The sequence below is a fragment of the Colias philodice genome, chromosome 13 (assembly GCF_061535455.1).
Source record: "Colias philodice isolate Cphi_HAF_F1 chromosome 13, ilColPhil1 Martin Lab GWU primary, whole genome shotgun sequence".
Classification (NCBI taxonomy): domain Eukaryota; kingdom Metazoa; phylum Arthropoda; class Insecta; order Lepidoptera; family Pieridae; genus Colias; species Colias philodice.
Genome location: NC_143098.1, coordinates 1,044,957 through 1,060,831, shown reverse-complemented (window position 1 = coordinate 1,060,831; position 15,875 = coordinate 1,044,957). Strand labels below are relative to the sequence as shown.

General features: G+C 33.9%; 2 protein-coding genes across 2 annotated transcripts; both read right to left on the bottom strand.

Moving 5' to 3' along the window:
- Positions 1-214: 214 nt before the first annotated feature.
- LOC149483170 (uncharacterized) lies at positions 215-5,392 on the bottom strand. The gene has a single exon (XM_089702905.1). The coding sequence runs from the start codon at positions 5,390-5,392 to the stop codon at positions 215-217; it is 5,178 nt and encodes a 1,725-aa protein (XP_089559031.1).
- Positions 5,393-7,417: 2,025 nt separating this feature from the next.
- Positions 7,418-13,754, bottom strand: LOC149483169 (putative inorganic phosphate cotransporter). The gene is made up of 10 exons (XM_089702151.1): positions 13,667-13,754; positions 12,108-12,382; positions 11,228-11,413; positions 10,602-10,740; positions 9,860-10,083; positions 9,360-9,512; positions 8,990-9,122; positions 8,257-8,378; positions 7,988-8,107; positions 7,418-7,631 (listed from the first exon to the last, which is right to left on the bottom strand). Exons 1-10 carry the CDS (start codon positions 13,740-13,742, stop codon positions 7,452-7,454), a joined length of 1,608 nt encoding a protein of 535 aa, XP_089558277.1. The 5' UTR covers positions 13,743-13,754; the 3' UTR covers positions 7,418-7,451.
- Between the last annotated feature and the right edge of the window lie 2,121 nt (positions 13,755-15,875).

Here is a 15,875-nt window from a genome sequence, read left to right as displayed (position 1 = left end):
GAAGTCGAACGAACGAAATGAACGGTCTTAACACTACAATACATTCTCTGTGAACAGATCTATTACTCGATACAATACAAAAGTATAAATAATAAAAGTAAAAAAACAAAACCGAAAACAACTTCTCAACATTACCTAATGTAAAACAAACTAACTTATTAGACGTGCTCAGATCTGCCGCCCACCGTGAAATAACTTGGATACAAAAAAATAATCATTTAGGCAATACACAAACTTTACTTAAAGCGCGTTTAAATAGACCGTTCTTACATTTCACAGTAACTACACGAGTGATTTTATCTGGGCCCGGGTGTTTGTCGACGATTTTACCTAATGCCCATTTACAAGGCGGCAGCTGTTCATCTCTTAAAACAACAATATCGCCAATATTTGGTTCAGGAGTTTTAGTGGTCCATTTTTGACGATGGGCCATCGTTACTAAATATTCTTTGGACCATCTTGTCCAAAATTCATTAACCATTTTCTGTACTGTTTTCCATCTCTCTAGATGAGATATGTTTTGGACAAGATGATTTTCATCTGGAATGTTAATGAGGGGTTCTCCGACTAGAAAATGGCCTGGTGTCAGGGGTAGGGGATCGTCTGGATTGTCGTTAAGTAAAGTAATTGGACGCGAGTTTAAGCAAGCTTCGATTTGGTGAAGTACAGTAGTAAGTTCCTCGTAGGTTAACGTACTATCACCTATGACCTTACGCAAATGTGTTTTAACGCATCGTACCCCTGCCTCCCACAATCCACCAAAATTTGGCGAATATGGAGGGATGTAATGCCACGTCGTAGATTCGTAAGACAACAAATCCAATAATTCATTGGGATTTTCTTTACGTGCCTCCCGTAACATACTTTGCAAGAGTTTGTCTGCTCCTACAAAATTGGTAGCATTGTCGCTATATAAATCCTGGCAGTGACCTCGCCTTGATGTAAATCTTCGGAATGCAGCTATAAATCCTTTTGCACTCAAATCAGAAACTGCTTCCAAATGAATAGCTCGAGTCACCATGCACACGAAAATACAAATGTACCCTTTATAGGCTTTGGAACCACGACCTGGAGAGAAACGCATTAATATAGGGCCAGCGTAATCAACTCCAGCAGATCTAAACGGTTTGCTCGGATTTAATCGAACATCTGGAAGTTCACCCATTATTTGCGTTTTCTGAGCTTTAGAATGACGTAAACATGTTATACAACTTCTATAGAATTTTTTGACACGGTCTCGTGCTCGTAGAATCCAATATTTTGCTCTAATAACATTGAGCATGAGTTGAGGGCCTCCATGGAGAGTACGACTGTGAGTATCTGAAATTATTAGTGTAGCCAAATGACTTCTTCCGGGAATAATAATAGGATGTTGTTTAATTCTTCCACCAACTCGCACAATACCTTTTTCGTCCAAAAAAGGCGTGAGTTTGTGAAGAACGCTCTTCTTTGTAACGTAGCCTTTTGATGACAGATGTTTTATATCTTCAGCAAATTCATGATGTTGAACTTGTTTGATACACATAAATAAAGCCTCGTTCAATTCATTAGATGTTAAGTACTTCGGTAATTTAGATTTTTCTCTATTAAAAATTCTACGACACCATGCCATGACTCTCAACATTTTAAACAACGACGAAAATCTAATCCACTCAAAATCTTCTTCCTTCTGATGTTGAACACAAAATGATTTAGTATTTCTTTCTTCTTCTGTATCTGGTATAATCGGTTGATCGATATCAATTGTAGAATTACACAACCAGTCAGGACCCTTCCACCAAAGTGAGTAATCCTTTAATTCTGTAGATTTAAGACCACGAGAGGCGCAGTCCGCTGGATTCGATTCCGAAGGTACATGTCCCCACTGATTATAATCTAAAATGGTAAGTATTGTCGATACTCTATTGCTCACAAATGTAGCCCAACGAGATGAATGACCTTTCAACCATGCAAGGACTACAGTTGAATCCGTCCAAGCGTAAGTATTTTCTTTAATTATACCCATGACTTGAGCGACCTCAGACACGAGTTTAGCTGCAAGTGTCGCACCGCAGAGCTCTAATCGTGGAATGGATATTTCTTTGTCGATAGGTGCAACTTTAGTCTTCGCTGTGATTAAGGTAACATGCACAGATTTGTCAAGTTTATTAACAACTCGTAGATAAATTGCTGCTGCGTATGCAGCTTTAGAAGCATCCGAAAATGCGTGTAGCTCCATATCGCAATCTTTGCTTGTATTAAGCCAGCGTGGAATTACGATATTCTTTAGATCATTCAACTCTTTCCTGAAATTAGTCCATTCTATCAATAGGTCTTCTGTCAAATGTGCATCCCAGTCTAATCCTGCTTTCCATACCTTCTGTATAAATATCTTTGCTTTAACTACTACTGGTGCTATCCAACCTATCGGATCATATAATCGAGCTATATCAGATAATATTTGGCGCTTCGTTACAGGATGTTGACCATCTGGTAAATTAATTGTATATTCGAAATTATCAGTCTCTCTATTCCAAGATAATCCGAGAACTTTAAATTTATTATCTGATTTGATGCGTACGGAATCATCACTCATTTTATCTTTACCAATTTTACTTAGAAAGTTGGTGTCATTGCTACTCCACTTTTGCATTTGAAAACCACCAGACTTCATTAGACTATTCATTTCATCGTATATGTGTAAAGCTTCATCTAGATTTTCGCATCCGGTCATTAAGTCGTCGATGTAAAAATCACGCTGAGTAATTTCTGACGCAGTAGGGAACCTGAGCTGCTCTTGTTTTGCTAATGTCTGTAATGTCTTAACTGCTAAATAAGGAGCACAAGCAGTTCCAAAAGTTAAGGTCAATAATTTATAATGCTTGATTGGTTGATTTGAGTCATTTCTCCACACGATCCTTTGATAGTTGGTGTCTTCGTCTTTCACCAATATTTGTCGATACATCTTAACCAAATCACCTATGATACATACACGATGAGTTCTCCACCTCATAAGCAGATGTCTCAAATCTTGCTGTAGTTTAGGACCTATGTGCAGATCGTCGTTTAAAGATACATCATTGACACCTTTCGATGATGCATTAAATACGACTCTTACCTTAGTAGTGTCCTTTTCCTTCCTTACTACAGCGTGATGAGGTAAATAAACTGCCTTGGGGTTATCGATATCTGTCTCTTTAATTTCTATCATATGATTTAGTTCCAAATATTCACCTAAAACTTTTCGGTAATCTTCGTATAATTCTAAATTTTGTTTAAGTCTTCTTTCTAACGCTTTCAATTTTCTTACTGCTATGTCTTTTGAATTTCCATACATGCATTGAGGATCGTCACTAGTGAATGGTAGCTTAACTACAAATCTTCCGTCTGAATTTCTCGTAGTTGTTGCGTCATATAACTCTTCACACTTTATTTCACTTGGCGATAATTTTCTTTCTATACTGTCTGGTTCTGCTTCCATTTCAAAAAACTTCTTTAAAAGCTCGTCGCTTCTTTCTTGAACATGCATAGTTATACTTCTATTTGTTAATCTTTCTGAACTTTGTGGAAGCTTACCCGATAAAATCCATCCTAATGTAGTTTCTTGCGCTACTAGACCCTGTGAATTTTTAAGCACACCATTAAGTAAAATTTCACTGTAAATATCAGCTCCTAAAAGAACGTCTATTTTACCTGGAATATTATAACTTGGGTCAGCCAATGTAAGATTATGTACATCTGGCCAACTGGGCGTATGCAATCTATGAGATGGAATGTGAGTAGTCAACGAACTTAAAACGTGAGCATTTACTTGGATTGTGGTAGACGGGTTGTGATGCGATTCAATGAATAATGACACCATGTACTTACTCCTAGATAAACCCTCAGCAAGACCTGACACCAAACCATTTATGGGAATGCGTGGAAGTCCAAGTAATTGTACAGTTTTCTCAGAAATGAACGATGCTTGTGAGCCTTGATCAAGCAACGCTCTCACTATATGTTTAACACCATTTCTAGAATACGCTTTGATTATAGCTGTGGCGAGAACCACATCATGATGACTATCTCTAGTGGTATGGGCTGACACATGAATGTCAGTTGACAATGGAACGGGGTTCACTTTCGAAAAATGGGCTGAAATCTTAGTCTCAGTTGATGAGTTTGATGGGGATGATTTGTCCTGGTTCTGTGAGTGCTGATTATGCGTAAGAATCTCTTGCGCATTATCCCTTTCGCGATGAAGCAGCGAATGATGTCGCCTTCCACATTTTTTACAACAGGTTGAATGGCGGCATTTCTTAACCGTGTGAGTAGATGAGAGGCAATTGAAACATAATCTTTTATTTTCTACTGTGCTTTGACGGGCATTCACTGGCTGCTGAAGAAAGCTTTTACAGCTGTATATAAAATGTGGCCCTTCACACAATGCACAAATGTTGTCAACAGATTCCTTATGTTGAATGGAACTATGAAAAGATTTATGTTTAACAACGGGAGTAGCCTGCTGAGACTTTGGTGTATGCTTTACAGCTTCAAACTTTTCCAAAGTTCTAAACCTTGTCTCCAAGAAGGATAAAAGTTGTGACCAAGTAGCCAATTCCTCTGGATTCAATTGACTGTCATGATTCTCCCATAATCTGTGAGTTTCTGCATCCAACCGAGTAACAACAAAATAGACGATAAATGTATCCCAATTATCAGTTTTAATTTTCATGTTGTACAGTGACGTTAAACAAGATGATGTAGTATCAATTAAACTCTTCAATCCAGTTGAAATCTCATGCGTTATCTTCTTTTGTGAAAAAAGCCTTTTCATAACAGTATTAACATTATATTTCTTATTGTCATAACGTTTCACCAATTGTTTCCAGGCTTCCAAATAATTTTGATCCGTTGTAGCATAATTATTCAAATAAGTTGCAGCTTCTCCGGTTAAACTGGATTTCAAATAATGAAATTTTTCAACATTGCTCAAAGATGCATTATTCTGAACAATAGAAATGTGCATGTCATGAAACGCTTGCCAATCTTCATACTTTCCACTAAATGTTTGTAGCTGTATGGTGGGAAGTTTCACTTCTTCTTTAGTTACACTAGGAATATTATTATTGCTTTTAGGTACAATTGCACAGGCATCCTTCAAGACACATTTAAACGTTGTGTAGAATTCCTCAAATTCTTCATATAAATCATCCGAGAAATACTTAGTCTTAGGCTTTTCCGCTGCAGATATTGAAGCAATAATCTTCCGATGACCAGCTTTAAATTCTCTCCATAAGTCTTCCAAATTCTCTAAACGAGTCTCAATATATGATGGTTTAATTCTTTCCTTTGGTGACTTCCGGAAGTTCAGTTCCGCCTTCTTCAATTTCTCAAAAAGGTCATATTGAATTGACATATGTGCTTCCATATTTGTCCAAAATGCAATCTTCTATGTGACAAGCAAAGTATAAGAAATCTTCTAAGTTCAAAATATACTCGACGAAAAAATTCTAAGTCCTTGACATAAACTCGATGAAAAATTCTAAGTCCCAAGCACAGACATCGAAATTTTTCTAAGTGTCCATGAAATTATTGCAAAATTTTCTAAGTATCGGATCACTGCAAAATTTACTAAGTCCAGAAAATATTCTAAGTGTTTGAAGAAATGTTCGTAAATTTTCTAAGTCTTTTATCACTGCAAATTATTCTAAGTCCACAATTTACCAGTCCAAAGTCCAATTCCGGGTTTCGGCACCAATGTTGAATCACTAGGGGATCACTGAATTAAAACACTCACACACTTGTAAAAAACCAAACTATATTTCATATAACCAGAAAAATACTTATGAAATATTAAAAGTATTTCTATAGCGCGAGTTAATATGCGAGTGAATACACCTAGCGGCATCTGTTGGCCGAACATTGTAACTTCAACCTATGAGTAAACAACTAAACACCCTGTATATTTTTTTATTCAACTTCTCTGCCAGGATCGCGTGTGACGCGGATTCGAATTCCGCCTCGGTATCGAATTTTTTCTGTTCTTTAATAATTTATATATATCTCTACTGATATAAAAAATTGTAAAGTCTGTCCGTCTGTTTTTGAGTCTCTTCTTCACGCATAAACCACTGAACCGAATTGAACCAATATTGATGCAAATATAATTTCAGATCTGGAAAAGGACATAGTATAATTTTTATCGTAAATCCTACGGGACGGGAACTATGCGAATTTTCCTTTGACTACGCGGGTGAAGCCGTGGACGGAAAGCTTGGATTAAAATTAGTCCTCTATTTATGTTATGATCTCTACTCTCTATTTATTTTAATAAAATTCAGAAGGATCTTGAACCTGTTAGTTTAATTTCATCTAGATCTATTTATAAACTCTATTTTCATAGTGATGAACAATGAACAGAGGGCAAAATAAACATTGCTATAATTAGCATTCAACAAATGAGAGGATCTTGAATTTACGACCACTTACGACGTTAATTTCTGTCTGTCAGATGTATTTATACATGCTCTTCTATATACGGCAAAACTATATTGTAATATCAAAGTTAGTAATGTTTTGGATATACAATTTTATGTTATTTAAAGCCAGCTACTCACGTACCTGCAGGGGCAATATTGGAAGAATCTCGAATGCACCGCGGTCGGAGCAATTTCAGCTGTTCTCTAAATTGCCCCTGCTATGAAATTCCAATATTGCCCCTACAACAGGTACGTGAGTAGCCAGCTTAAGGCAGTATTTGATATTATATTTATAGACAGTAATGATGTGGATTTTTATCATTCGATTCTTCCCACTTTACATTTTAAGACATTTGTCGTCATTAACCGTATATTTGCACGCTGAAACACCATATATTTTACCATATCTTATATTTCACAATATTTTCTTTTATTGCATTTGTTTTAAAATAACTAGAGATACCAAAAGATAAGTATTATGGAAAATTTAAACAAACAAACATAAAACACCATATTTTGCGCATTGATTTACGTAACATTGTTTAATTATATTTGTTTTATTCTTAATTTGGATTTATCACTGCGTCTGTCTATCAGTTTATTTAGTTTGTGTTAAACAAATTTTTCTTTGAGATAAGTTATAAGTTATAGTTTTAGCAATAAATTGCTTCCTTATTTATTTTCCTTATACGTTTAATCTACCTGTTTCCAAAATTATTCTTATTAATTATCTCTTTTATTTGAATAAGATGCTGAATGAAATCTTTCATTCAATATACCTAATGTTAAACGAAAACATAGAGATAATAAATTAGGGAATAATAATCAAATGTCGAATAAATAAAATAAACTTTATTCAAAAAGCAAAAACAAATATTTTATAATCTATTTACCTACTAAACAATCTAAACTATAACATAACTATAGCTACTATCACAGTAAGAACTAATTATTATAATTTCACATCTAATTTCAATCATTTAATAACTATAATTTATCTAGAATAATTTATTTCTTTTCTAATTCCTTTTCATTCATCATTCTTTCCATTTCTGGAAGATCTTTTTCTTCCTCAGGTTCATTCCATTCTGCAAGTTCTCCAGTTCCCATGATGACGTAAGCAGCATTTGTTGAAAAATAAATAATCGCTGCCAGGTAGAACACTTTTCTCCATAAATATTCGTCAGTCTGAAATTAAAGTGAATTTGTATTATAATGAAATGTATTAAAGCTTATGATACCTTGTGAAATATTAATTCTACTGTCAGAGACTACTATTAAAAATAGTAATAGCAGTTAACAAGGAAAAAATATATCGAATGATTATGTAACAAATATAGTTCTTATTAATAAACTAGCGGTCCGCCCCGGCTTCGCCCGTGGTACATGTTTACGTTTTCTCTACATAAGAACCATCCTCGTACTTCAAGGAATATAATAAAAAAAGAATTATCGAAATCGGTTCAGCCGTTCTCGAGTTATGCGCTTACCAACACATTTTGTGATTCATTTTTATATATAAGAAGATAAATTGAATAACATACCACATCTGTCAAAATGAAGCCAGCTACCAACGGTGCAACTGAACCAAATAAATTTGCAACAAAATTTGTCATGCCCATCATCGTGCCCGAAAAGTTGGGAGATATATCAATATGATTCACCTAGAAATAAAACATTACAAAAAAGATTCCAAGCATTACTTAATATGAAATTTTTACTAAGTTTAATATAAAAAGAAAAAGCCAATACACAATAAATATCGATACGTCATTAGATACACTAAATATTTTTTTCGATTATTACTACTTACTTGAAATCCAACTGTACAAGCAATTTTGAATGAGCAAATAATACACAGTAACGCCTCTACAGCATAAATATCCTTTGAAGAATGCGCTAATAACACAAAACATATTGACGCTGGTATTGCTCCTAAAATAAAGCATATACAATTGAATAAAAGTACTTCTTGAGAAAATAAGTGGAACAACAATTAAAAATAAAAATAATTTGGAAAATCCAAAAGTCGCACGCCTCATAATTTTTTTTTAATAAATATTTTTAATTATTATTTTTGTTTATTTAATAACAATTAAACCACATCGAATCAGACCCTGAAAAATGAAAGGGTTCTATTCCTGAGCATACTCAAGCGTAAGAGAAAAAAAAAGACTCGATTAGTAAAGTATTTCGGTCGCTATCGTGTTAACAAGAAAAAGGATCCGCACATACAGACACACGGACGTCCAAGACAGAACTTTTTTAAACTGTTTTTTAACTAGTTTAAATAACAAAAATGACATCAAAAATATCATGAACGTTAAAAATAGTGTTTTTTCTTAATATGTGTGTGTATGTATTATCTTACAAGTGCAATGTATGATACATAAAGACATTTTAAGTTTGAAAAATCAGATGTTTTGCGCGAAGCGACAGTAGTACCCACCTCAACGCTTCGCTTATGAGGCGTGCAATATTAGTAACATAATTCAACAAAAATATACTGGGTCATTTAGATCAGACAAATATCAAGGAAATTGTACCTGTGCAATTTGCTACTTTTCTGGCAACAGTTACACTAAAAACTTTTTTGACAATAAGCATATCAGACAGCCAGCTAAAGAAGAAGTTCGTGAACCACATAAGGAGGAATGGCAGAGCAGAGAGTAATCCATTCTGAAAAGAATAATGCATAATTATAAATCATAAGGTGGATAATTGCGAAAAAGCAATGATCTTAGCTTTTTTTTATTCTCGAACTATAGTTTTGTTTAAAGTATGGAAAATTTGTTTCGATTCGATTGATATTATGATTAAGTATTTGATTTATTATTAGTCTTTATTCACTTCACTATGATTCTCCTAACGTTATTACATTACATTTCAAGTTTTCAATAATTATTATAAGCTTACCGCTTTTATATTGACTCCCATGACTTTGTCCATGTAAGCTGGAACTTCTGTAAAAAGTGTTAACTGACACCAAGTCTGACCAATATGGGCTAGCATAATCGCATAAAGACCACGACAGCGTAGAATCTTCGACCATGGAACCGCTTGCTTTTTCTGAAAACATAAAGAAAGCAGTATTTACGTAACTTACAATAAAGCCTTCTCGAAGCAATTCTATCTATGGATGTATGGATGTATGGATGTTTGTTACTCTTTCACGTAAAAACAACTGAACCGATTACAATGAAATTTAGCACACATATAGAGGGTAACTTGGATTAACACATAGGATAGTTTTTATCCCGGAAATCCCACGGGAACGGGAACTATGCGGGTTTTCCTTTGCAAACGCGGGGGAAGCCGCGGGCGGTAAGCTAGTTCTACATAAATTCACAAGACAATTGTAAGAAGTCCTTATATTTTAATTGTTACACATAAACAACAATAATCAATGTTCTAACCTTTCCCGCATCACCAACTTGGCCCAAAGAGGTTTCAATATAATGCCTCTCTGCTGCAGATATACATTTATGTTTAGCTGGACTATCAGCTCCGAGCCACCAGAGCAAACCTCCAACCAAACCGACAAGCAATCCATAAAAGCGGAATATACCAGGCCAACCGAGGAAAGTGGATGAAATAAAACCAGTAACAGGGAATCCTAATACTGCCCCCAGCGCTTGTCCTAAAATGACAAAGCAAAATTAATAGTGTTGCTAACAAGTGGATCAATCCATACTAATATTATAAATGCGAAAGTAACTCTGTCTGTTACTCAATCACGCCATAATTACTGAACCAATTTGCATGAAATTTGGTATAGAGATATTTTGATATCCGAGAAAGGACATAGGCTACTTTTTAACCCGGGAAATAGGTTTTATCCCGGAAATCCCACGGGAACGGGAACTATGCGGGTTTTTCTATGACTGCGCGGGCGAAGCTGCGGGTGGAAAGCTAGTGTTTTATAATTAAGTTTATTGTATACTGGATATTACCCGTGGCTTTACTCGAGTGGTCCAAGAAGATAAACAACCACACATTCGGGTCTTCATTACTGAAGATTCAATTCTCGCCCCTCGTTGTTGTTATGTTTTCAAAGGAAAAGCTTATATTAACTTGGGAGTGGGTCACGTTATGATAGAACTGTAATTAAACGTAATATTTTCTATTCTTATAATATTATTATTTCCAATAACGTACCGCCATATGCAAAAGCAGCCATCCTGCCTCTTTCTTCCAGAGGCGCCCATTTACCAAACATAGTATGCATTCCTGGTATTATACAGGCTTGGCTCAGTCCTTGTACAAATCGAAATATTCCTGTTAACACCCATCCTCCCTGTAAAAATAATGAGCAAACTACAATTAAGACACCAACATCATCTAGTAATTTTCCCTTAAAGATTTAATTAACAAAATGAATGAACTGAGGTAACTTTTTTAGGGTCTTTTAATCAAATCAAGGCTATATTTTATGTATTTGTAATATTTAAAAATATTAAAAAAAAAAACGTGTGGCACTCGGGGACTGCCGCGGTAAAGCATGCTATGCATTCAAGCCACACCTCCGCGCCCGTTGGAGTGGGGAGCGTGAGGTTTTTTCATTACGGAATTTCTGGATTCGGTCCCCGCGCTCAAGGCTCGCGATAGAAGCAGCTTAAAAATAAAAGCGTAACAGGTACTTACCAGATTGATTCATTAAATTATTTTACCACCCCTTATGAAGTAAGTAAAAAGTATACATAATGCTAGCCTAAATCATACGAAAATTATATAAATTTTTTGCTTAATGACACAGCCAAAAAAATGTATAATATTATACTTACATAAAGCGCTGCCCACGGCAAACAAAACGATATAACACCATTTATCAATAAAGCTGCAGTCAACAAATATTTGGCGCCAAAATGATGAGCAAGTGTGCCAGCAGGTATTTGAGTGAGCATGTAACCCCAGAAGAAAGAGGACTGTACGGTGTCCTGGATCTTCTTGTTCCATTGGAAGGTTGGGTACTGAAAGGTAATAATATAGAAATTTATGGGTATACTGAAATTTCTTTGATACGCCATCTATTAAAAATTTTAGGGATGGTTGTAAGAATAACATATACATATAAATTAAGTTAGATTTAATTTAACATCTATAAGAGCCCAGGCGTTGCCCCGGTTTGGTTATCGTGATCTAACTTTTTTTATTCTTTAAATTTTTATAGAAATCTAAATGTTGGTTTTTTGAATCAACAAATATTTAACATTCCAAGATAACGTAACTTCTGAGTATGTAATAATATAAACAAACAAATTTTTTTGTAAAGGTTAGTAATTATACTAATATTTATATTAAAAATATAAAAGAACCCATTAAATTTTCAGATAAAGATACATTGAATGAAAGAATTGAATTACTACTGAATTAACATTGTACAAATAAAATGTTATCAAAAATTATCTGATAACATTCTTGGTAATTTAAAAGATCTGCATAATATGATTCATATTTATTAACTAAGTACTAGCGGTCCGCTCCGGCTTCGCCCGTGGTACATATTTCGCAATAAAAGGTAGCCTATATTCTTTCTCAGGGTCTAAAGATTATCTGTGTCAAATTTCATCAAAATCGGTCCAGTAGTTTATGCGTGAAAAACATATATACATACATACATACATACAAACCTTTCCTCTTTATAATATTAGTATAGATACTTACTGGTGGTATTAGTAGAAGACTGTGCAAGAAGCCGTTTCCTTTACCATTTTCAACATTTGTGTCATTAATTGTAGAATCTATAACACTTATATTTAATGTTGCACTAATACTGTCATTAATACTTCGTTTTGAAGCTGTAGAATTGGATATATTAAGAGGTTCTATGTCTGTCATGACCACAAGAGCCATGCCCATACATGCCCTCATGCTGTAAGCAGTTGTTAAAGCCAAGAATAGTAGAATGCATTGCTTATGCCTGTATCCCCAATCTGAAACTGTATTAAAACCAAATATGTTACGTCTTTAAAAGGATGTAGAATAAATAGTTGAGAGAGGTACAGGGCTGCAGTTAAGGTTTAAATTATTAACAATAATCTATACTATATATTATTTTTCAGCAAATTGACATATTGAATTTAACTTAATGTAATGTTGTATTTTCCTGTTATTGAAGGTGCAGTAGACCATATTGTATTCAATTGTAAGCTATGTAAAATAATATAGACTGTATCCTTTGTTAGAAAATCATAAATATAAATATATAAATAAATGAATACTAGTATTATAAAGATGAAGAGTTTGTTTGTTTGTTTGAACGCGCTAATCTCAAGAATTACTGGTCGGATTAGAAAAATTATCCGTTTTTAGATAGCTTATTTATCGAGGAAGTCTATAGGCTATATTATATTATCATCACGCTAAGACTAACAGGAGTGGAACTATGTGGGTAAAGCCGCAGGGCACAGCTAGTCTTTCAATAGAAGCTCTATTGATCATTTAATAGGGTCTCTATTAAGTTTGAAGTATATGGGAGAGTTATTAATACAAACTTAATGACGTTTCTTATCAGATAATAATTGCAGATTTAGTGAGAATAAATATAAGATAATATTTAATTATTCACAAACATTATCGTACTAAGAATAAAAATCCTACTGAGCATGTAATCTCAATCATATTAAACGTCATGTAACAAATAAACAATGCATCATTTAGTCATGACGTCTGTATTATTTACATATAAGTTACTAGCTTTCCGCCCGCGGCTTCGCCCGCGTTTTCAAAGAAAACCCCGTTCCCGTAGGATTTCCGGGATAAAACCTATCCTATGTCCATTTTCGGGTATCAAAATATCTCTATACCGAATTTCAGGCAAATTGGTTCAGTAGCTAAGGCGTGATTGAGTAACAGACAGACAGACAGAGTTACTTTCGCATTTATAATATTAGTATGGATTAGTTTTCTCGACATTTTCATCTTTCAATTAAAAATAACCGATTAAATGCATTTTTTTAAGTCTATACTTTGAGGTCCTTGATTTAAATTTACTCTCTATTGGGATCATTATCTTGGGTATTTCCACATGGCATTCCTAAATTGTTTAGCTGTATTTAATTCAAATTTATAGATATATTAAAAATAATGCCTTGATTTACGAAACTTTTTGAAACTTTTTGGAACTGTATACCGCTTGTAAAATTCACAAAATTTACACCCTTGAAGAATTCAGGAAAGTTGGCTAAATGTAATTTCAATTACTATATTAATTAAAAACTGACCTTTAAATTTAGAGTCCTCAACTATAAATTCACTTTTTTCTTGCCCTGATTTCGGTTCCTCTTTTGCATTTTGCATTTTAGGTTTATTTGAAACTAATTATTTAGAATATGCGTTGATAAGTAATGCGACACAATTTAAAGACTTCCTCTTATCTTGAACAAACAGCTACCGTTTATTTTATTGTTTTAGTACTAAGGGTAACTACGTTTTGATTGATAAAATTTTTTATACTGCGTTGTATTTTGTACATTGCGTCAGTAAAAAAATGGACAATCTGTTTAAAGTAAATAAGAAAATCTAGTAACTATTTATTACAATTATCATCATCATGATTTTTTAATAGATAAAAACAATAAAATAGCTTGCTTCTCTTGAAACTCCTTTAAAAATGCTGTAGAAGATATATACTCATCTGTTTAATACGTATTTTGATTTTGAGTTTGGACAAATGCAACCATAAGTTTCTATAAGATCATTGGTATCACATGAGCATACAAATCGATTTGAAAACAAGATCTGAGGGCCAAGACAAACGTCAAAACGCAAAGGAATAGAATCCGCTATCGATACTAATTGACATAAGCGTACTGCAATAGATCGATTAAACGTGTTTCGAATAGCTAATATCATATTATTACGAGATATTATATCTGTGATGTTTGGTATAATATACCTCGTAAGTGCAAAAATGGTCATTTTTTGTCTTCTGGCCATCTGTACTGATAAAAACTTCCTCTTTCGTTTAGTCAATGTCACATAAGGCTACTGATAGTAGAAATACTTTAAATAGGTTGTATCAAAACCCATAAGTAAAAAAAAATATTTTTATTTGATACAAATCTTAATATATATAAATCTCGTGTCACAATGTTTGTCCTCAATGGACTCCTAAACCACTTAACCGATTATAATAAAATTCGCACACCATGTGCAGTTCGATCCAAATTGAGAGATAGGATAGTTTAAACATGTAAGTACTACGGGCGAAGCCATTTGTACCAAATCAAATACAAAAAAAATGTGTGCGTATACTAGTGTACACACGTATGAAGTGAAACTTCTTTATGACCCTATTTTTTCAAAAAATAATTTACTATATGCAACTTTACAGAAATACGTCGAATCACGCGTGTTAGGGATAAGAAAAAGATGGCGCTTAACGGAAAAATGTCACGCGTAACGAAAAAATGTTACACTTAATTTTTTTCCAACCCCGATAAAGAAGTTTCACTTCAATAAATGCATTAGTTTCGATCTCTTTATAAATAAGTTTGAAGAAAGTTCACCTACTACATGCCCCTAAAGAAATGCAATCAGTGAAATACTCCTCACAATAATACAAAGCATGGTACTGATATGCTATTTCAAATTGAATATTTTTATTTCCAGTTTCAGAGTGAATTTTAAAGAACAGAATTGTAAATTTGAATGTCCATTTGACTTATCGACTCTTCCATTAAGGAATACAGTAAGAATACATCGTCTGCATTAATTTGAAATTCCAAAAGCAATTCAGGTACTGCAATAGTTTTCTCGAATGCATAACAAAATATTGTTAGGGAATCGACATTTGGTTTAGATTCTATTTGATGTTGAACTGTTGAAATTAAAATTATTCACGAATCATAACCTAGTAGTTCAGGATCCATCGCCCATTTTTGCACTTGATTACTATCAAGCTAATTTTCCGTGAGTAGCTTGATTATTTTGATGGGACGCCCAATAATTAGCTACCACAATCGAGAGTTTCGTACAGGAAATTATTGGGCGTCTCATCAAAATAAAGCTACTCACGGAAAATTAGCTTGATAGTAATCAAGTGCAAAAATGGGCGAAGGATCCTGGACTATAGTAATAATCCAATCCAATATCCAGTGCAAGGATTTAATTTTTTTCATTAAAATTAATGATGTTGTTGTTCCATGTTCGATTCCTTTTTCATCGATTAAAATGTTTACCATCATTCTAGATACAATTTATTTGATTACATGGTATTAATTATTATTTAGAAGGAATTTCAGCTATTTCAAACAAAGTTTTAAGAATTAGAGAGCTTTTCCGCCTTTGTTAATTGTTAGTACCGTGTCTTTTATATTTTTTGCTCACACACTGTACTGTATTCTTATTGTTATAATTGGTGTACCTTGTAATTGGGGTATAGAATTGTAAAATGTTCTATTTTAAAAACCCGGCGAACTCCGTTTCGCC

Bases quoted from the DNA above. Each gene is read 5' to 3' on its own strand.
- LOC149483170 (XM_089702905.1), bottom strand. From the start codon at position 5,392: ATGGAAGCACATATGTCAATTCAATATGACCTTTTTGAGAAATTGAAG.
- LOC149483169 (XM_089702151.1), bottom strand. From the start codon at position 13,742: ATGCAAAATGCAAAAGAGGAACCGAAATCAGGGCAAGAAAAAAGTGAA. The intron at 8,379-8,989 runs GTACAATTTCCT...GCTTTATTTTAG, and splicing joins AAAAGTAGCAAATTGCACAG to GAGCAATACCAGCGTCAATA. The intron at 7,632-7,987 runs GTATGTTATTCA...CTTTAATTTCAG, and splicing joins GCTTCATTTTGACAGATGTG to ACTGACGAATATTTATGGAG.